Source organism: Vigna angularis, chromosome 4 (genome assembly GCF_016808095.1).
Source record: "Vigna angularis cultivar LongXiaoDou No.4 chromosome 4, ASM1680809v1, whole genome shotgun sequence".
Classification (NCBI taxonomy): Eukaryota; Viridiplantae; Streptophyta; class Magnoliopsida; order Fabales; family Fabaceae; genus Vigna; species Vigna angularis.
Genome location: NC_068973.1, coordinates 41,158,344 through 41,179,566, shown reverse-complemented (window position 1 = coordinate 41,179,566; position 21,223 = coordinate 41,158,344). Strand labels below are relative to the sequence as shown.

The 21,223-nt window shown below is 34.9% G+C and overlaps 4 protein-coding genes across 5 annotated transcripts; 2 read left to right on the top strand and 2 right to left on the bottom strand.

The window, feature by feature from the left end:
• The first annotated feature begins 371 nt into the window (after positions 1–371).
• On the top strand, positions 372–7,676 carry LOC108343121 (1,4-alpha-glucan-branching enzyme 1, chloroplastic/amyloplastic). Its single transcript, XM_017581195.2, has 14 exons — positions 372–704; positions 1,067–1,183; positions 1,631–1,841; positions 2,076–2,145; positions 2,224–2,493; positions 3,228–4,134; positions 4,322–4,438; positions 4,573–4,635; positions 4,820–4,927; positions 5,651–5,752; positions 6,018–6,085; positions 6,229–6,310; positions 6,798–6,914; positions 7,205–7,676. Exons 1-14 carry the CDS (start codon positions 639–641, stop codon positions 7,505–7,507), a joined length of 2,601 nt encoding a protein of 866 aa, XP_017436684.1. The 5' UTR covers positions 372–638; the 3' UTR covers positions 7,508–7,676.
• Positions 7,677–8,056: 380 nt separating this feature from the next.
• LOC108342354 (uncharacterized) lies at positions 8,057–9,063 on the bottom strand. Its single transcript, XM_017580114.2, has 2 exons — positions 8,788–9,063; positions 8,057–8,703 (listed from the first exon to the last, which is right to left on the bottom strand). The coding sequence occupies exons 1-2, from the start codon at positions 8,897–8,899 to the stop codon at positions 8,198–8,200; spliced, it is 618 nt and encodes a 205-aa protein (XP_017435603.1). The 5' UTR covers positions 8,900–9,063; the 3' UTR covers positions 8,057–8,197.
• A 2,246-nt stretch (positions 9,064–11,309) lies between these two features.
• On the top strand, positions 11,310–16,575 carry LOC108340968 (uncharacterized). The gene is made up of 11 exons (XM_017578556.2): positions 11,310–11,616; positions 12,305–12,362; positions 12,454–12,564; positions 12,807–12,944; positions 13,547–13,616; positions 13,696–13,751; positions 13,999–14,124; positions 15,224–15,363; positions 15,746–15,818; positions 15,913–15,987; positions 16,102–16,575. The coding sequence occupies exons 1-11, from the start codon at positions 11,462–11,464 to the stop codon at positions 16,408–16,410; spliced, it is 1,311 nt and encodes a 436-aa protein (XP_017434045.1). The 5' UTR covers positions 11,310–11,461; the 3' UTR covers positions 16,411–16,575.
• Positions 16,576–17,363: 788 nt separating this feature from the next.
• Positions 17,364–21,127, bottom strand: LOC108341303 (pentatricopeptide repeat-containing protein At5g42310, chloroplastic). Of its 2 annotated transcripts, XR_001833301.2 has the most exons (5): positions 19,324–21,127; positions 18,675–18,827; positions 18,489–18,560; positions 17,913–18,097; positions 17,364–17,630 (listed from the first exon to the last, which is right to left on the bottom strand). XR_001833301.2 is itself a non-coding variant. In XM_017578999.2 (4 exons), exons 1-4 carry the CDS (start codon positions 21,049–21,051, stop codon positions 17,987–17,989), a joined length of 2,064 nt encoding a protein of 687 aa, XP_017434488.1. In that variant the 5' UTR covers positions 21,052–21,127; the 3' UTR covers positions 17,364–17,986. The 2 variants fall into 2 exon arrangements, 1 of the variants encoding a protein (XP_017434488.1); XM_017578999.2 differs by having other exon boundaries at positions 17,364–18,097.
• Positions 21,128–21,223: the final 96 nt, after the last annotated feature.

Genomic DNA, 21,223 nt, shown 5'->3' with positions numbered 1-21,223 from the left:
CTTTTTGTAGGCACCTAAATTGAAACAAGCTTTATTTTTTCACTATACAGCTTATTAATCAACGAAATGACTCAAGAATCAATTTATAAGTTTTCAAGTCTACATCAAATTTCAATTTCTACATACATTACTGCAGCAATTACCCTGTTCGATAAATATCATAAATTAAAACATATTTTTATAAATTTATAGTATTTTTATTCTATTTACATTTATGCTAAAACTTGCCGTTTGAGAAATAATCAAAACACGATTAACTTTACTGTCCCCTTTGAGAAGAAAAAAAAAACTAAAACTTCTATTATTTTCTTGACAAAAATGATTAGAGGTTTGATAGAAGAAGGAGAACGCATGAAAAAGAAACAGATGGAAACTCTAGCACCGTTGCTTACTTGGTTCTTCACGTGGGGAAGGATATGCTTTCCTTTCCTCAGTTTCTTATTTGTAATCTAGCCATGAAAAAGACGGTTAAGGGTAATGATTCATGCCAAAGTGGGTCCTTCATTATTGCTATTTAAACAATCAAACAATGCCCTTCTTCTTCCATACTCTTCGCTTCATCATGTTCACGGACATTGCTTGAAGCTCAAGTCGAACTTGGCCAACTTGATCGAAGACCGTGTTTGGATCTCGGGGAAATGGTTAACTGTTTGTGCCTTAATCCGTTCATTTCCGTCTCTTCAACCGTTGCCTGCACCTCTCACGTAGTTCACCATCTTAAATTTTTGCTTATGCTGCTTTCTTGTTTCTATTCTCTAGGAACTTTATGTGGCTTTCTTGGCACTGTTTTGGTTTCAAGCTAACCTGCATTTTGGTTTCTTGTGATTTGTTTTGATTTGTTTTCTCATCCTTAATGGAAAAACCTTAACCCTAGATTTCTCACGGTTCATTCTAGAATTTATTTTCTGAAGTAAGTTGTCAGTGAAGTGCTTATTTTAGTTCATTTCTATTTTTAATTTAAGAGGAAGAGGTTTTTGAGCATCGAATTATGATTACCGCAAACACCACCCCGTGTTTGTCAAAATCTAATGTGAATGATAGCTTTCGATACTCTATTTTTTTGCAGACTGTAAGAAGCAGGCAGCGTCTTGCACCACAAAAGTCAGTTGATCTTGCTCTTGGCTGTCGGAATCCACTTGGATATGGCTTTGGTTTTGGATTGAGAAGATCACTGCACGAGATGGTATGTTTGATCATGTTTCATGTCTTTTTATTTCAACAATTAAACAATTAGGGTCAATGTTTCCTGAGAAACTTAAGAACTGTTTGTTGTTTTTGTTGGAATCAATTTTTTTTTCGAATATAGTTCGGTATGTTTCGAACTGTGGTGGGCAGTTCCTAATTTAATTATGGAGCCGTAGTTAGTTTAAACATGGACGTTTTAAATTAAAGGTAACAGATTACAAATTCAACGTGTTTTATAGCGTGCTAAAACTCTTGTCCTTTTCTCTACTTGTCACGTCCAGATACAAGTGAATGATCAAAGAGAATTCTTGCAATGACTTTGAACGTTTAGACTCTAGTCGGGCATATTTGCGACATTTGTTTAGAAATGAAAGTTTCTATGTCTGTTGATATGCGAATATGCTGCATGTGGATAAGTTGTCTCGGTTTGTTTTCCTACAACTAGGTGAGCTCTCGTTTCAAGGGTGTAGCTGTTATGACTGATGACAAATCAACAATATCATCCGCCGAGGAATACTTAGAAAACATTGGCATATTTTCTATTGATCCGTCCCTAAAGCCATATAAGGATCACTTCAAATATAGAGTGAAGAGATACGTAGATCAGAAAAAGCTTATTGAAGAATATGAAGGAGGTCTTGAGGAATTTGCCAAAGGTGGTTATGATTCTTGGCATTGTTTCATGTTTGATTTCCTTTTCTATATATCTGTCTATACACAATATTGTAGCTGCTAAGTACAACTACTAATGTTTATCCGTGTCTTGTATCATAAGTGTGCTTCAACTGGATTGATCTCTTTTAAAATGCCTCACTCATTTGATAGATTGATTCTATCGAAAGCTTTGATACAATGTTTTCCTTCCTTTTTCACTTCCCCTTTCTTCTCAGGTTATTTGAAATTTGGATTTAACAGAGAAGAAGGTGGAATTGTGTACCGCGAGTGGGCACCTGCTGCTCAGTAAGTTATATATTTGTCAATTATTTGTCATTGTTTTATTGAGTGATTTTTTCAGATTTTATATTTCTTTCAATGCAGGGAAGCACAAATTATTGGAGACTTTAATGGATGGGATGGTTCCAACCACCAAATGGAAAAAAATCAGTTTGGTGTCTGGAGTATTAAGATCCCTGATGCTGATGGAAATCCAGCTATACCACACAGTTCGAGAGTGAAGTTTAGATTCCGCCATGGGGATGGAGTTTGGGTTGATCGCATCCCTGCTTGGATCAAATATGCCACTGTTGATCCTAACAGATTTGCAGCACCATATGATGGTGTCTACTGGGATCCACCACTTTCAGAGAGGTCACATTATTCACCTGTTGAATATCTTTTGACTTGGTTTCTTTAATAAAAACTAATCATTGCATGTGAAGGATCGATATTTAAAGGGACTTTGGTGTATGCCACAGATGAACTGAATTTAAAATTGTGTAAATAATTTCTTACGGTTTTGTTGGAGATTCAAAAATTTTCATAGCTTTCGGTTGAATTACAATTAATTAAAAGGTTTGGATAAAAATGAACGTGGTTATTTTAGTTGCATTATAAATAAAGTCTCATCTGAGGCATAAATGAAACATAAATGTACTGTGACATGTGATTTATTGTAAAATAAAATATAATTTGTTTTTGGAAATGATACTACCAAAATCCCATCAAATGTCATTATTTGAAATTGTCACTTCAAATCATGGTTGATAAAATAACAAATACAGATTTCAAATGTGAGTTGTGATAGAATCCATGGAGGAATCAACGGAGTTCCACCTTTTTTATATTCCATAGAAGCTAGCATGTTTCATTCCACTTTTCTGACTGGTCATTGGAAAAAAACTTTTGTTTGTTCGGGGTTTAGTTTGAAACAGAATGAGGAAAATGTCTATTTGATTTAAACGTTGTAAATTGCTCAACTGAATCCAATAATCCTACCATTCTTTTATATATATTTGTTATCTATATTTTCCTCACACTTAACTCTGTAGGTTATGTGCAGAAAGAATTATATTCATTTGTTCACCTTCTTTTCTGTTCTGCAGATATGAGTTTAAATATCCACGTCCACCAAAGCCGAAGGCCCCACGGATATATGAGGCTCATGTGGGGATGAGTAGCTCTGAACCTCGCATAAACTCTTACAGGGAATTTGCAGATGAGATTTTGCCCCGTATTCGAGCAAATAACTACAATACAGTCCAGCTGATGGCTGTGATGGAACATTCGTATTATGCATCGTTTGGATATCATGTAACAAATTTTTTCGCTGTGAGCAGTAGATCTGGAACCCCTGAAGATCTTAAATATCTGATAGATAAGGCTCATAGCCTAGGATTGCAGGTTTTGATGGACGTTATCCACAGTCATGCCAGTAATAATATCACCGATGGACTCAATGGCTTTGATGTTGGCCAAACTTCACAAGATTCTTACTTCCATGCTGGAGATAAAGGTTATCACAAGTTGTGGGATAGTAGACTATTTAACTATGCCAACTGGGAAGTTCTTCGTTTCCTTTTATCTAATTTAAGGTGGTGGCTCGAGGAGTTTAAATTTGATGGATTTCGATTTGATGGAGTAACATCAATGCTGTATCATCACCATGGAGTCAACATTGCTTTTACAGGGGATTATAATGAATATTTTAGCGAAGCAACAGATGTGGATGCTGTTGTCTATCTGATGCTGGCTAATTCTCTGATCCACAGTATTTTTCCAGATGCAACTGTAATTGCTGAAGATGTTTCTGGCATGCCAGGAATTGGTCAACAAGTTTCTGTCGGTGGAATTGGTTTTGACTATCGTCTAGCCATGGCTATCCCTGATAAATGGATTGATTACTTGAAGAACAAAAATGAGTACACATGGTCAATGAAGGAAATCTCTTGGAGTTTGACAAATAGGAGATACACTGAGAAATGTGTTTCCTATGCTGAAAGCCATGACCAGGTATGAGCTCTGCAATTTTGTATGCAGTGTTACCTTTGTGATGGAAATACAATAAGAATTTATGCAAAATTAAATTTGTGAACAGGAAAATGATGGAAACTGGAGAGGTCAAATAATCATTAATTTATATCTTTCATTGTTTTTAATTCCACTACTACCAATGCTATATAATTTTTGCCTTGGACAGGCCATCGTTGGCGATAAGACTGTTGCATTTCTCCTAATGGATGAGGAAATGTATTCTGGGATGTCTTGCTTGGCTGATCCTTCTCCTATTGTTGAGCGAGGGATTGCTCTTCAGAAGGTCTTTTATCTGTTGATTGAGATCACTGCACTGCATCATTTAAGTAGAAATTAGATTGCAAAGATGCTAATGCAATACGTAATTATTTTTGGTATATAATTTCATTCTGGTCATTGTTGTCTCAATCTTTTCAGATGATACACTTCATAACCATGGCATTAGGTGGAGAGGGCTACCTTAATTTCATGGGCAATGAGGTGTGTTTACTGCTTCACTCTTCTTCCAAAAGTGCTGTTCACTGTATTTTATTATGATGCATCCAACCATTGGTTTTTTTCTGTAGAACATAATGCAAATTGCATATGAGCAATCAACTCTTGCTATAGTTGTATATCATGCATTAGCATTTTTTTAAGTTAATAATCATGAGGCCTTTTTTAGTTTGGCCATCCGGAGTGGATTGATTTCCCAAGAGAAGGCAATGGATGGAGTTATGAGAAGTGCAGGCGTCAGTGGAATCTGGTGGATACAGATCACCTGAGATACAAGGTAATTATATATTGATTGATTTATTTGAGTTTAAGATGTACTTTTTTTTTGGCGGCGGCTGTGATTTATACCCATATGTATTCACTGAACAACACAGCATTGACATCTCTTTTGTGGCTTCATTTCTCAGACTTCTTCAAAAGTTTTATTAATTTTAACATCATTGGAGTCCTTGAATTGTTGTTTTGCAAGGATGAAGCAAGTATATTCTTTAAACATCAATTCCTTTGAATATGCCTGTGTGGTCTAAACCATTTATTCAAATTATTAAAATTGCAAAAGCCCTAATTCATTTGGTTAAAACAAATGAAGAAAATATAAATTTGTAAGGTACAAGGGTTTTCTTGTTGGCATGTTTTCACGTACGATTTTTGTACATATGATAAAACAATGGAGTAAACAGAAATGTGTAGCGTATGAATTCTCAGAATTCATAAATTAGAATTTCTCGTTAGAATTGGATTATCTGTGTTAACTTTGTTAAAATGATATGGTAGGGCTTAGGCATGGTTATTTCAGATCTTCATTTTCCTCAGAATAATGTAGTAAAAAATGGGCACTGTCATTCAGAATATTTTGGTGGGATTCAGGAGAGAACTGCGTTATTTTATCTTGTGGGGCCCCCTTTTTTCTTTCTGCAGACCTCTGTTTATTCTCTTTTTCTTCTACACGTGTTACTTATTTGATATATTTGTTATGACTTTGTTTCTGAAACTTGTGCAGTTCATGAATGCATTTGACAGCGCAATGAACTTGCTTGATGATAAATTTTCGTTCCTTGCATCAAGTAAACAAATCGTGAGCAGTGCAGATGATGAAGACAAGGTGAATATGCCCCCAAATGGGTCTACTATACTCATCATAATTTGATATTTTTTGCAACTTGCTGCTATTCAATTAATTGGTTTTCCTTATGTCAAAATTGATCAAAATAATACTGCTTTCAAGTTTCAAGAAAATAATATAGGTATTGTGTTGTGAACATAATGCGAACAAATTCCTCAAACATGTATGATCAAAGAACGTTGTCTTTTATGGGGCTCCATTTGCTATTTTATAATTAAGTGGCTAATAATTTTTACTTTTATAGGTTATAGTCTTTGAGCGAGGAGATCTGATATTTGTATTCAATTTTCATCCAGAGAATACATATGAAGGGTATGCAGCCTATGTTTAGTTTTCATTTGTGTTTAAGGGATTTTAATTGGTTCTGTACTTTGTTTCATGTATGGTAGATTTATAAATTTTACTGTAGTAATAACAGTTAACCAGAAATGACTACTGAAACGATGAACATGCAGGTATAAAGTTGGATGTGACTTGCCTGGGAAATATAGAGTTGCATTGGATAGTGATGCTTGGGAATTTGGAGGTCATGGAAGAGTAAGGAGCCCTAATCTCTCTGGGGGTAAACATGAGTATATATAAACTATGGTCAGTCCAAGGGGGATGCCGTCGTTCCAAAAATTGTATTGAAATTGCACTGGACCTTCCCTTAAGTTTTTATGTTTAATTAAAATATCAACCATTAAAACTTCATTTTACCTCCCACACCTTCTCTATTCTGCTCGAGTCTAATGAATTATTAAACAAGTGGCACTTTACATCAGTGATTTCAGCTGGGTGTGAATGGGGTTGGAGAATAACTAACGAGGAAAAGGTGGAATTGCTACAAGTGAAATCATAAAATGTGTCCTGATTTTCCTTGAAAATGGTATTGAAGAATAGCTAAGAGGTGGAGAGAGGAATGGGGCGAGGGTCAGTACATGCATAGGGCTGTCATTTTTAGAGCTCAATTCAATTGCTATTATTTGATGGTTGAATATACGTTTCTTGTTATTTTTCATCTTGAACATTTCCACTGTTATAGGTGGGGCACGATGTAGATCACTTCACGTCTCCAGAAGGCATACCAGGAGTACCCGAAACAAATTTTAATAATCGCCCTAACTCATTCAAGGTCCTCTCCCCAGGCCGTACTTGCGTGGTATGCATATACTGTCCCCATTAAAATCTTTTATTCTGTTTTTTATTGCCTTCTTTGTCTGGTTTATTTACACAATGAATTTTTGCTTTTTTCGTTAAATACATATGCTACTATTCCTCCATTACAAATTTAGTTTGGCTGGAAATTGAAAATAATAAGATGAATATGAAAGGAAGAATCTCTATCAGGAAGTGGTTTGTGCCCAGATTAAGTTTGAGCTACCATGTCAAGGTTTTCTGTTTGCTCTTCTTATAAACCCAATCGCTAATTCAATTTAAAAATTTCCATAGGTATATTATAGAGTGGAAGAAAGCCAAGAAGAAGGCAGCAATAACAGTTTAGTTGGGCGAGAAGACACTTCTGCTACAGCAGATGTAGCAAAAATTCTTGATAAATCTGCTTCTATAAAAAGTGAAGGCAGCAATGACAGTTTAGTTGGGCGAGAAGACACTTCTGCTGCAGCAGATGTAGCAAAAATTCCTGATAAATCTGCTTCTATAAAAAGTGAAGATAACAGTAATTTGGATGGGGTGAAGCGTACATTAACTCCAGCAGATGTCTCTGCCGAAGTTGAAAAAATTTCTGAGAAGTGAAGGTAGAAATTTGAACGAGGGGTAAATTTAGTGTTTTCTTGTTCCTGAGCATGGAATCCAGGGAAATGAGATGGACAATGTTTTGCTCTTCAAAAATCATGTATATATTATCTAGAAGATGCAGGGATATGAGAATCTTTTTCGATTGTAAATATTAGCTTTTGTCACAGATTTGGCTTACAAACTCAAAAAGACCGTAAACGATAAAAACAAAAATTTCAACAGCATAAACAGCATATAACATTAAAGTGATTTTTTATAACACCCAAAAATCTTCCAAGATTTAAAGAAAAAGACAAAGACTACCAGTTCTTGGAATTTGATAACATTCTGTCATTTGATTGATGATTTATTGGAGACTCAATTTGTTTTCAAGTAAGTAAAGAAACCCGAGTAAAAGAGATAAACAGTAATATATGCAAACTATTAGATAAATAAAATTAAGAATCAAATACATCCAAAAAGAAAATCATCCAACGAATAATGAATCAGAAAGAAGATGATGTATATACTACCATATAATTAATTATATGTGAATCAGAGAGAAGGTGATCTCAAATAACTGTAACACTTATTTCAAACTGAAAAAACAAAGTATATAACCAGACGAGAGAGAACAAGATTTAACCTTTAACATCAAATTAAATCAGGTTCTCCTTCTCCCCTACCAAATAGAAATAAAACCTTCAGTTATATCCTCCTTGCTCTTGTTCCCATTTTCTTCTCCCCAGGCATAACCGATTTCTCAAACTTCGTAGCGACAGGAGGTTTTTTGTTTTCCTTGGTCATGCTTCTGAGCATGTACCTTGGTGTTTCACTCACTCCAGCAGAGTAGGCAGCGGAAATAGATTTTCTCAAACTTCCAATCTTTCTCACACTATTTTTCTTTCCAGATTCCACTGAAACCCCAAGATTGCGAACTGGTTTAACCTTAACTTCATCCATTGCAGTTACGCCTCTCTTTCTCATGAGCCTCTCGTTCCTCCTAGCAGAATACTCCTCGTAGAATCTCCCCCTCTCGAACAGAGCACTTGATTTCACACCGCAAGAATTGCCACCCGCCGCTTTCTCCAAATTCACGTCATTGACTTCGTCGTTGACCATCCTCGCCAGAGCCCGTAACTCGGACGAAATTGTGAGGTACTCCGGTCGCATATTTGGAGAGAGAGCCGGCTTCTGAGATTTCGTCAAAGAACCTGCTTCAAATCAAACGCGTAAAAAAGGTAAATAAGACGAGAAAGAAAGAAAATATTCAGGGCATAAAGAATAAGAAGAAAGACCTGGTGGCGTTTGAAGAGAGAAAGAGTTTGATGATCGGAGAGCTTGCGGCGGTCGAAGACGCGACGGAGATCTGGGCAATGGAGGCTTGTTCATGGTTGAAGCTGAATACATGATTGTTGAATGAAAGAAACAGAGTACTTGAGAAACAGTGTCTTCTGATGTGCCTTTCGTAGTCTCCCTTCTATTATTTTATTGATCAAGAGAATGGGTTTAAATTGAAACAGATGTTGGAGCGTTTACAACGGTCATATTTTGGATCAGACGGCTCACACATTCTTCATTTGAAATAGTGAATCTTAACGTATCCCCTGTAATATCTATTTATTACTGTTATTATTATTATTATTAAAGTATTAATTAATGCTTTGGATTTATTTTATTATTGGCTTGTGTATCTTCCTTATTGGTCTGCGACATTAAAGACACTGTACCCAAGTTGGTCCATTTACATAAAGATGTTTGGATAGGGTGGGTTTGATTTGTGCTGTTGCCGAGTTTTAGTGTGGTGTGCCTGCCGTTGACCCATGATCTTTCGCTTTAAAATCTTACTTCAACTATTCTTTTTAGTGCATACAAAATTTATGTGTTTTAGTTTTGGTTAATTTTTGTTTGTTTGCTTTGGTAGATTTTTTATTGATTTTTTTCAATCTATATTCAATTTGATTTATATATTTATTATTTTTATTTAATTCAATTTTATTATTTTTAAATAAAGTAATTTTTATTGATTTCTAATAAAAATTAATTTTATATAAATATTATATTGATTTTTAGGTTAAACTAATTAAATGATTTTTAATCTAAAAATCACATAAAATATTAAATAATTTAGTTTATTTTTAAACTAAAATTTACATCAAGTATAAAATAGTTTAGTAATTTTTAATCTTTTAAAATTTTAAACCAATGGTATTAGTTTTTATTTTTAAAATTTTCGTTCTAATTTAAAACTAATTCTAACTATTAAATTACAAATATTTAATAAAAATATGAATGATTTTGATATAGTTGTATTTTGTTTATATTTTTTTAGAAAATATATAAAAGAAATTTGACACTAATAAGATGTGATAAATTAAAATATCACCTCAACTTAGAGTCTTGATTTGGTTTTAATTTATAAAGAATTAAATTTTTCTATTTTAAAAATAATTGAAATTGAATCAAATAAAAATAGAGTCTAAACTAAATATAAGAGGTGACATATAAGATTGACAAATAAAGTTACTACCGACACATGTCACTATTATTATTGTAAATATGATATTATATTAACTGATGTGTGAATAATTTTTAAATTAAAAAAATTAATTAAAATAAAATTAAAAATCACTAACTGACATATACGATGAATTGTTTAAACAACATTAATTTTTTTATTAAATTAACAAAAATTAAAATTTTATTAATATATATATATATATATTAAAACTATTTTGACAAAAAAAATGTTGATAAATTAGTATTTTAACCTTAAAATAACTATCTCTAACAATGGTTTTCATTATCACGTGTTAAACAATATATTTCACGTATTAAAACATATTTGATCTTTACAATTTTAATAATAATACAATTTATTTAGTTAGATCTTTTTATTCACGATAAAATTTAGTTGTAAAAAAAAATATTTTGTGCATTGACAAAATAAAAAGATTAATTTCGAGATGAAGTTGAAAAAAATAAATTAAAATATATAAGAAATAATTAAGAGTCAAGAAAGTGAAATAATGAGCAATTATTTTAATTTTGAGTTTTGGATTTTGGGTATACAATCACATTAAATACCTAGAATTTTCCACAACAGTACGTCTGTCTTAGTTGTACATAATTTTCCTCGTAAAAGATAGCGTGATTTGAACTAACAATCAAATCAAAATAAATTTGAAATTAAAGTCAATAAATACATTTAAAATATTTTGTTAAATATAATATGAAGAGAACTCTTAAAATGCTTTAGTTTAAGAATAATTTTGAAAAACTTTTGTTTTAAAAGCAAACTTTTAAAATGCTTTCATCTACTAATAAAGATTTATACCTATAATATAAATGTGACATTTATATATTTGTATTTTTCCTTATCACACGAGTTTCCTTGTGTAACCTTTCTTCTTCTAAATATATTAATTAATAGTTTTGTTTACAAAACTATTAATGAGAATACGACATAGTCTTTACAAACTCTATATTAAAACTAATGTTTTTTTATATCTCTCTTTGCCAAGTTAATTAATTTTTTATAATTGTTTTTTATTTATTTAATCTACAAATGATCTTTAAAGTTAAAATGTCATACAAATTATTAAAATATATCCTCATTATTAGGGTAACTCCACTACATCTTTCTCACATTTTCCCATTCCTTTGGCACAATAATACATAAATTATTCATTTTGCTGTTCAAATGGCACCATTCTTATAAAATACAAATATATAAATGAATGTGTGAGGTGACCTACCAACAATGATCGATCGAGACCGTTGAACATGGAAAAAAGTGAAGAAAGAAGATAATTTTATAGTGTGGAAATAATGTAATCCCTTGGTGGCAGCGACACACACTAGAGAAAGATGATAAGTTAATTATTAATTAATAACATATATATCAAATCAAACAATACATTACCATGAAAAAACTGAAATGAAATTTAATTTCTTGTTCTGGATCTTGCCATGGCTCTTTCAGTTTTTCTTCTGCTCTCAATTAGCATCTGCTACCTCGTTTTTTTACAAGATCTTCTTCTCTCTGTGAACGCCTCTAACGCTCAATCTCACAATCTCACTCAAAATTCAGTCACGCCAATCAACTACGATCTCTACCGTTCCAGGTAACTCATCGCGATGCCACCATCCGATCTACTTTTTTCAGCATCCATATGTTCGAACCGAGTCTGTTTTTAATTTTGTAATTGAATTTGGAATTCGCCATCTGATATTTTTTTTTTGTTGCTTGTTTTCTTTACGTAGTGTAGATCACGTTTTATTCACCGTTAAAATTAGGTTAGCATTTTGTTGAATGAATCTGAAGGACGCTTTCCAGTTTGGAAGTTTCCTTGTTTGGCAGCGTTCCTTATTGCACTTGTCTTATTGAGTGTTTGGTGAGGAATTGACAAATTATATTCGAGCAGAACTAGTTCCGAAGAAAATTGATTTTGCAAATCGTGTATTACTCTCAATGCAAATTAATAGAAAAATTCAATATAAGGTTTTTGATCCAAAGCAAAAGTTACCTGAAGTTACTTCAACTCAATCAAGTTTAGACTCAAAATTGATTCCTTAAAGTGGAATCTAACATGCGAATATTGGTTTGATTCATGTTAACTGATACTTTTAGGTGATTTTAGATGATCTAGCGTCAATCTGAACATGTAGTTACTTTCTCAATTATTATGCTCTTGTTGTGCTAATGAATTGCTGTTTGCTGGTGAAGCAATGCTTTTGAAGCTATTTGGCCAGCTCATTTGATTTTATGAAATTGTTTATTTGTTTGCTGAACCCTTTTGTGGGATTCTGCAGTCGCAATTTGATGGGGGAGATCAGGGCTTTGGTCCGCCGTCACCCGGATAAGCTCACTGTGGGTCATTTATGGTGTATCTAGAGTGCCTATTGCGTGTGTCTCAGTTCTCTAGGATGAATAATTTATTATATTTGATGTTTCTAAATAGATGGAGACCCTTAAAGCTGCAAACAAAGGCTATGGTGCTCAGATTACCGTGGTTACTTATGGCAAAGAAAAGGAAGAGAAAGATAAGAGGTCAAAGCTTCGGATTTTACTTGTAAGTTTTCTACATTCATTTGTCTTAATGATAAAACTTTAATATTGTAAACAATTGTACGCAAGACGTTAGATTCTTCTTCAGTCGTTGAAAGCCTAAATAAAAGGGAGGAAATTATGATACTAATGATTTAATTATGACTGGACGTTCATATGGGAGAAAGCTATAATTTGGCATGTAGTGGATAGTTATCTCAAATTGGTTATTCTGGTGTTTTTGACAGATGATTCCTTGTCTTCCAGAGTTTTGGGCAGCATGGAAGGGAGCTGATTACCACAGAACTTGCTTTAAGGATTTTGTCAATCTTAAGTGAAGAAAAACTTCTACCCGGCATGGACCAAGCTTCCTTAAACAGCGTACTTGACAAGCTTGTCATAAAGGTTAGTCGAAATTTCTACCTTAAGTATTCGGACGGTAATTGTGAAATCCATCATTCCATCTGGAACTCGATTTTGATTATCGTATGCTAGTAAAGTTTCTGAACACTTCATGAAGTATCCCGGTTGTTTCACACTTTATACTATCCAGGCTTACTGCGTTACATTTCAAAATTTCACTTTCTGTTAGGCATAATCATTATAATTTTTTAGGTATCTTCCATTCATATTTTGAAGTTTTACACTTAGAACCCGTTATTTGCCGATCAAAGAAGTAGAAGTTCATTTATGTTTGTTTACAATTATTTTTTTTATCAGCAAAAACATGTTTGTTTACATTATAAAATCTGTTTTTTAAAAGAAGTTTATTTTTATAAAAAGTTATTCAAAGTACTTTTTGATTTTAATCATATCTTATATTCTTTTTTGTAAAGTTGAAACAAATGCAAGAAAAACTTTTAACAGTGCTTCTTTAGGAAATTTACAATATCTTTATTTATATCTTGAAGCTAGTTTATGAGAGAGATTCAGATGGGAATGTATATGTATTCGTGTAAAAGGAGAGATGTAGTATATATATAATGCTGACACCTATTTATTTTCAGGTGGTTCCAATGGAAAACCCGAATGGCCGCAAAGTCGTTGAAGGTGGAGATCTCTGTGAGAGAAGAAATGGTATTTTCTCCTTTATAACCTTGTGTATAATAATTGACTCGCTTTGAAAAAGCCTTAGTTTATGCTATGTAACGTGCAGGAAGGGGAGTGGATCTCAATCGAAATTGGAGTGTAGATTGGGGCAAAAAGGAGAAGGTTCATTTTGCGTCTTCAATATCTTAGTTCATTATATACAATATTGTTAATGGTTCTTTTCTTGTCTCCATTAGTAGATAGATAGGTTGTAGTATTGATATTGCATGCTGCGGCACTAAGAGGGGCTCTTTGTGGTTGTCTGCCTGCCAATCTATGCACTGATCTTTTTCTTTTCCAGAAATGTGTCAAATGTTTAATACTTTTGAAGCGTCCATTTTTTTCATTTTTATTATTCTCAAATCCATAGGATTATGATCCATATGAGGAGAATCCTGGAGTTGCTCCATTCAGCGAGCCTGAAAGTCAAATTATGCGGAAACTTGCTATATCTTTTGAACCACATCTATGGGTAAATGTGCACTCCGGAATGGAGGTAAGTTTAGTTCATTTTTCCTGTCTCTAAGAACAAAATTATTGTTCTCTTTGATTTCTTATCCGTATATGTGCTTTTAATTCAGAACCTGAATTATATAACTGAACTGTTGACCATAATTCATACGTGCTCCGATCTATTCTATTGGTGTTTTGCATCAATTTCTTTATAGCCTTATAGCTTACACGCCACTATGCTTTTTTTCAACCTCATGTTCATTACAATCGTATCTTTCTAATGCTTGAGTTTTTCAAGAATTAACCAATTTGAGCTAACATGAAAAAGTGGCTTTCTAGATGCACAAAGCATGTCTATAAGGACAACTGAAATCCCTTTGACTAGATAGTGGTTCCAGCTTTATTTTTTATTGTCTCACTCACAATACAAGTCTCTCTGCATATGCGAAGGGAAGACAGTGTACAATTGTCCTCTCCCATGCCTTTGTAAAGAGAGGAACCTTTACCACTGGAGTGTTCTAGTTTTTTTTTTCTCACTCCCCATGCAAGCTTCAAATTTGATCCTTCATCTAGGGAATCACGTGCACCAGTACTCTTGTACCATTCCTCTTCTTTAGCAAATTATTTTCTTGAAAACCTAGTTCTCATTTTTTGAAGCATAAACAGGAATCAAGGTTAAGATCAAGGATCCATGGATATTTGTGATATTTTTATACAGCCAAAAGTTGTGGTGGAAAGTCTTGATATTCTCTTTTGCCTAACTTGATTATAGACAGCCCATCAAGATGCTTCAATTAAAAGCCTTTTTAGGATTGTTATGTAAAAATGAACAATTAAAACATGAAAACAAGGTTTGTTATAACAAAATAACATATGATACTGACCAAACAACTAAAACTCCCAATAGAGAAAAAATATAAAAGATTCTATGTATTATTTACCAAAAGATTGAGTTTGTAATGATAACCAAACATCATTAACTTATGTTATAAAACAAATATTTAAAAAATGCGGACACACACATAACAACATCTCTTTCCGCTAGTTATTAGTAGTTTGGTTTACACGTTAAGGAGCCCTTCATATATCACTTCATATGACATTTTTCACGATCTTTCTTCCTCCCTTCCCTCTATCTGTAGGCTCTTTTTATGCCATACGATCATAAAAACACAACACTAGATGGGTTGCCATTGAAACGGATGAAATCGTTTCTTGAAGAAGTAAACCATCATCATTGCCAAGAGCGCTGCATGATTGGGTCTGGAGGCGGTTTAGTCGGGTCAGTTGATTTTTATCTGAATTTGATTAGGATTAATGGAAATTTTTGGAAGGTCAATTGTTTGTATTTTATGTATCTGTTTTCTTCTGTTAAGTATCTTTGTTGGAAAAAAAAGTGTACTGCTGTGTCCAGAATTGATTCTGTAGGGATAGTTGATTTGTGGTAGAAGCTATTTTCTTCTATCGTCTGTCCCTGGTTCATAGGTGATGCCCATTTTGGGGTATTTTATGAACAGAGGAGAAAATTGACCATAGCAGTTTTAAAAATTTAAATTATAAATTTCGAAACTACAAAGTACACAATATGTACTTGCGGGTGTTGAGGTCGTCAAATGTCATCTTTACTACATTCCTTCCTTAAAGTTTTGAACTTGATTATCCAGGTATTTTGCACACGGGACAGCAACTGATTTCATGTATGACGTTGTAGGGGTACCCATGGCTTTCACCTTTGAGGTTTGTCTGCCGAACTTCTTCCTTTTTTTTCTGTTGGACGTTTAACCTTTGAGATTAGGCGTTGTCCTTATTGTCTTATTGTATTGACTGGCAGATATATGGAGATGGAACAGCTTCATCAAAAGACTGTTTCAAAATGTTCAATCCCACCGACCCTGCTGCCTACAATGTATGTTACTTTGTCTAAAAGCAATGATCACTCTATTCCTTCGAAGTGTTTTCTGTTCCTTTATCGAAAAAGTGGGACAGTAATGATTCTAATATTTTATATTGTCATTTTCAGAGAGTTCTCAGTGACTGGTCTGCGACATTCTTTACAATTTTCAAATTGGTGCCGCTCCAGATTGGTGAAAAAGCGCCTATTTTGAAACTGGAAAAGTTGGTATCTATAGATGAATATCTAGACGGGTATTTGATGGAGAGAAGAAATAGATATGGAAAGAAGATGGAGGTGCTTGAGCTTGGAATGCAAGAAATAAGAACATATTTTAGGTTATTTTTATTATCTTCAGTGTTATTGTTGTTCATGTTCTGCTCTAGAATTTCAAAAAGCAAGTGTAGTAGACCATTGGTTTCTTCTATTCCCCTCTAAAATTAGGTCATAGGTTAAATTGTATATCCAATTTTGAGAAAAAAAAATTGTAAGTTAAATTGTTGTCTGTAATACTATGTAATGCGAGCCTTTACTTTCAGGCTGTATAATCTAATTCTTTAATGCGTCCAACTCATGGACTAATGAGTTTTGTTGTACACGAATGTAAAAGGGTGCGTTTTACTTGAATGTGAATCTTTTATCTTATGACTCAATGGCACACTTTATTACTTAACTAATGTCATTTTACAATCATCCAAGGTTTTATTTATTTTTTTAATTCTTATCTAAATTTTACAACTTTTACATATTTTACCTGTTTTTAAAATTTCTAAGAGACGTTATAGAGAGTTGAAAAAAAGATTCAACTTGTTTTGTTTCCAAGTTTTTTTTTTAAACAAATAACTATTCTATTATCAATTTAATAGATTACTAAAATATACAAAAAAATGATAAGTTTGATGATAAAGTTCATGTGAAAAGAACTTAAATAGTGAAATTCACTTTCAACGTGAATGGGGTTACAAACACACGGGTAGTGTATTTGGTAAACTGTTGCAATAGACCGCAAATGCGTAAACGATTGGAAATATTTGTTTAACAGTTTTATTCTCAGTAATGTGGGAAACTTAATTTGCATTGTATACCCAAACATGCTAGGAGTAAAATTCGATTGCCACGTAAATTAAATATATAGTATTTATTCATCCAAATTCCCATGAAGAAATTGCACGAGTCAGTATTTTTCTGTTTACTAGTTGCTTTTGAAAAAACAATCTAATTTTCCCTTTCCATGTTCGGTCTTGGAAAGTAGACAAAATACATTCAACGTGGAACAATCGATAAAACAAACATTCTGTCAATCCTCTGAAGTAATCATGGCAATGCTAATGACATGCGTACCTACCTACTCACTCTTCCCATTTTCTTATCTTAAATTTCACGAACTCACATTTATAAACAAAATATGCATTTTAACATATAACTTGTTACTTACATCAACGTATGATACATAAATCCCAACGATTGATATACATTCGTACAGCATTACCTAAGCCATTAATTTCTTTGCGCTCCTCCACCCCGTGATTTCCGAACTTCATTTTTCTTTCAGGCACTATTGGAGCGTACATATTCACAATGATACTGCCCAATCACACCTGCTGTGAAGAGCTAATGCTAGTCTAGAACAGAACTCGTGATTTTATTGTTACATTAACCTGAAAGATTAAAATATTCATCACAATTTGAGATTTCCAAGTAAACGTAGCAAAACAAATATAACAGACTCATTGTTCAAATGTATCAACATATACAACCACCACTCAGGCACTAATACGAGCCAATTTCAGACCAATTTTATACACAATGCCAACCAATTTCACGGTTTAGCACCAAATCCACAAGGCAGTTACTAAGAAATTATTAATTTCAAAATCAAAATTGAAGTCCCGCCGCGTCATGCAAATTTAAGCCAAGTCTGCTAGTTAGCTTGCACTAACCTTAAGAATTATAACCAAGGTGAGGAAATTTGATTTTGTTTTGTCTTTATGAAAGAATGTGCTTGATAATTTAACTATGATTTCAGTGTCTGCTTCATATATCTAAGTGCAGACCGCAGCATTGCTCTAGCTTTTCTATCAGGAGCGCAGCCAGATGTGACCATTTCTTCATATACGCCTGGAACCTGAAACCCAAATTATACAGCAGAGTTTGAGCGAGAATTAAGTCACAAATAAACTAATAAACGAGCTACGATATTCTCTCCAAAGTTGCTATTATTCTTCTCCATCACATTATCATCAATGTTAGGGAGGGATAATGTGGAACGTAATGCAACTTAATCTCCCAAAAACATGGCAAAACAACCAAAAGCCAAGTCAATTTATATGTTGAAATCATGTTATTTACATCGATTTATTAATTCATCAAGTATAGGGTCTGCGAACCAACACAGAAGAGGGGAACTACAGTAAAATGACACACTTGGAACGTACTATGTGCAAAAAAATATCTATGATAATTGCCTTTGAAGAACAAGGACAACAAACTTATGTGATAATGCTAATATTACGTACCTTTTGGAACTTTTCACAACGAATCAGAGCTTTCATAAGAGTGGTATAAGTAACCACATCAGGTTCAATGTTCTGCCGTTAATATGAACAAATAAATCAGTACTTGACCAAAGACACAAGTCAAATACCATATAAAAGGGTATAGTCATACATAATGGAAGAAAAAAAAATGACAGAAAAGCATACGTTTTCTTTCATGTATTGCAGGACAGCAAAGGCTTCAGCATCCCTTCTATCTTCACCGAATGCATTAATTAATGAATTGAGAGCTAAAAGACTGGGTGTCAGACCCTCAGTTGTCATCAACCTGAATGAGTTTACTGCTAGTTCAGACAAACCCTGCAAAATTTTAGCCAAATATTTACGTGCCCTTTCAGCCTGCTCTCTTTTCCCACATTAGTGCATTATGCTTTTCAATGGAAGAAGAATAAATAACCACTGAATTTCAGAACAGAAAAAATACAATTGATGACTGTCGGCACCTCAATTTAACATCAGTTTTTTTCGAAAAAGAAACAAAAAACTATCAATGCAAAGTTACCAGGTACAAAAGAAATTTGAGGTTTCATGGTTTCAATTGAGTTATTTGACACAATACAAAACAGCAAGCCGGTATGAGACAAATGAAGTTTTAGACTTCACTCAACGAAAATTTAGCCAAATGAAAGAATAATATTCATGTCAAAGCTAGTAAGGTGCAGACAGTTAAACTTAAATCAGTTCATAAACTAACACAATCAGCATATTGGCGCATACACTGCAGACCAGCAACGATTAGATTAGCAAGCATTGAACTACTTGCAATGAGACAGACTCCGAGGAACAAGGTACATACCTTTTGTGCATAGGCATTGATTAGAGCATTATACATGGCTGAAGTAGGCTTGAACCCCGTGGATTTCAAAACCTCCAAGCACTCGATCGCATCACTAAATCTCCCTGACTTTCCATATACATCAACCAGAGTTGTATAAGTTATTGAATTGGGTAGCAATCCCTGACACTGCATCTTGCTCAAAAACTCACTCACTTGCTCCCACCTCTGCTGCTCTCCCATACAGTTAATCATAATATTATAAGTAGTTATGCAAGGCGAGAATCCCCTCCGTTGCATTTCCTGGAACAATTCCTCAGCCTTATCATGGCGCCCGGACTTACAATGACAATCGATCAACGTGTTCCAAGTAACGGTATCCGGCTGAATCCCCTCCAACAACATCCTCTCAAACGTTGCCATTGCATGATCAAGACAGTTATACTTCCCAAACGTATCAATCATCACATTGTAAAAATGCCTATCAGGCTTCACACCACAGCTCTTCATATCCTTCAGAACTTGAAAAGATTTCTGCCACTGCCCTTTGTCGCGATAACCCGCCAAAATTCTACTATAAACAAACGAATTGGGCTGCACATTGCTGGCTTCCATCTCCTTCAACACAATCCTGGCACTCTCCCACCTCCCAGCTTGTGCATAAGCGTCAACCAACAAACTATATGTTTGCTCATCAGGCATAACCCCAGCTTTCTCCATTTCAGAGACCACAAACTCTGCATCCTTAAGGGAACCCGTTTTCACGTAACCTTTAAGCAAAGCATTGTAAGCTCTAGTTCTTGGTTCCAACCCGTTCTCTCTAATCTCCTCAAACAACGCTTCAGCCTCTTGCGTCCTTCCCGAATTCCCAAGCGCCAAGATAACAGCAGCAAGCGTCGAGGGTTTAGGGTTCAATCCGTTGCTCTGAGCCATGGCCAGAAAACGCAAGGCCCGTGTTGGATCACCCGCTTTCGAGAACCCTAAAATGATGTCGTTCATCAGGTGACCGTCCATTTCGATTTTGTCGCTCTCAATCTCCGAGTAGAGCTTCTGCAGAAAGGGAGAGTCCACGCGGTTGGAGCGCGTAAGGTACTGAATGATGGAGCTGTAATTCACGAAGTCCGGTTGGTAACCGTCTCGCCGCATTTTGGACATCAGGTTGAGGGCCTTGTCGATGTCACCGTTTCGCGCGCACGCGCCGATGAGGGCGTTGTAGGTGAGGGGAGTGAGAGTTTGGCGTTGGGAGAGTAAGAAAGCTTCGTAGAGTTTTTCGGTGCGGCCAAGGGCGTTGATTAGGATGGAGTAGAGGAGCTCGTAGGAGAAGCAGAGGTTGTGTTTCTGCAGCCATGAAACGACGCCGTATGCGAGGTTGATGGAGGACGGGGAAGCGCAGAGGGATTTGAGGAGCGCGTGCCAGAGTGGTGCAGGGACGGCGCGGTAGGACTCGGCGAGTTGGAACTCGGTTGAGTCCAGGGACGTAGGAGGTGCCGAGTCGGAGTCCGAGTTGGGGTCCGAGTTGGAGAGGAAGTGGAGGAGGGGAGTGAAGTCGTAGCGGCGGTTGTGGAAGGAGAGGACGTCGTCGGGGCCTTCTTCTACGATTACTGGTTTCGGGGGGGAAAATGTTATGGAGTTCGCGGCGGAGTGCGGCGGCGGGAGGGCATGGTGGTGGTGGTGGTAGCGGTGGGTGGATAAGTGGGTGACGTGGAGGGAAGGGAATGGGTTGGTTAGTTGTGGTGGGAAAACCAACATGTTGTCATGAAGGTTGCTGCTCTCAAGGCCGAAGCTTCTTTATCACCAAAGTTGCATTGCACAGAAATTGGAACTTTTTTAACTCTTTTTTATCAACCAAACACACGTCAAAGATAAGGTAAGGTCCTCAAATAAAAATAATTTTTTCTCAAATTCACTCTTAATTTTCTGT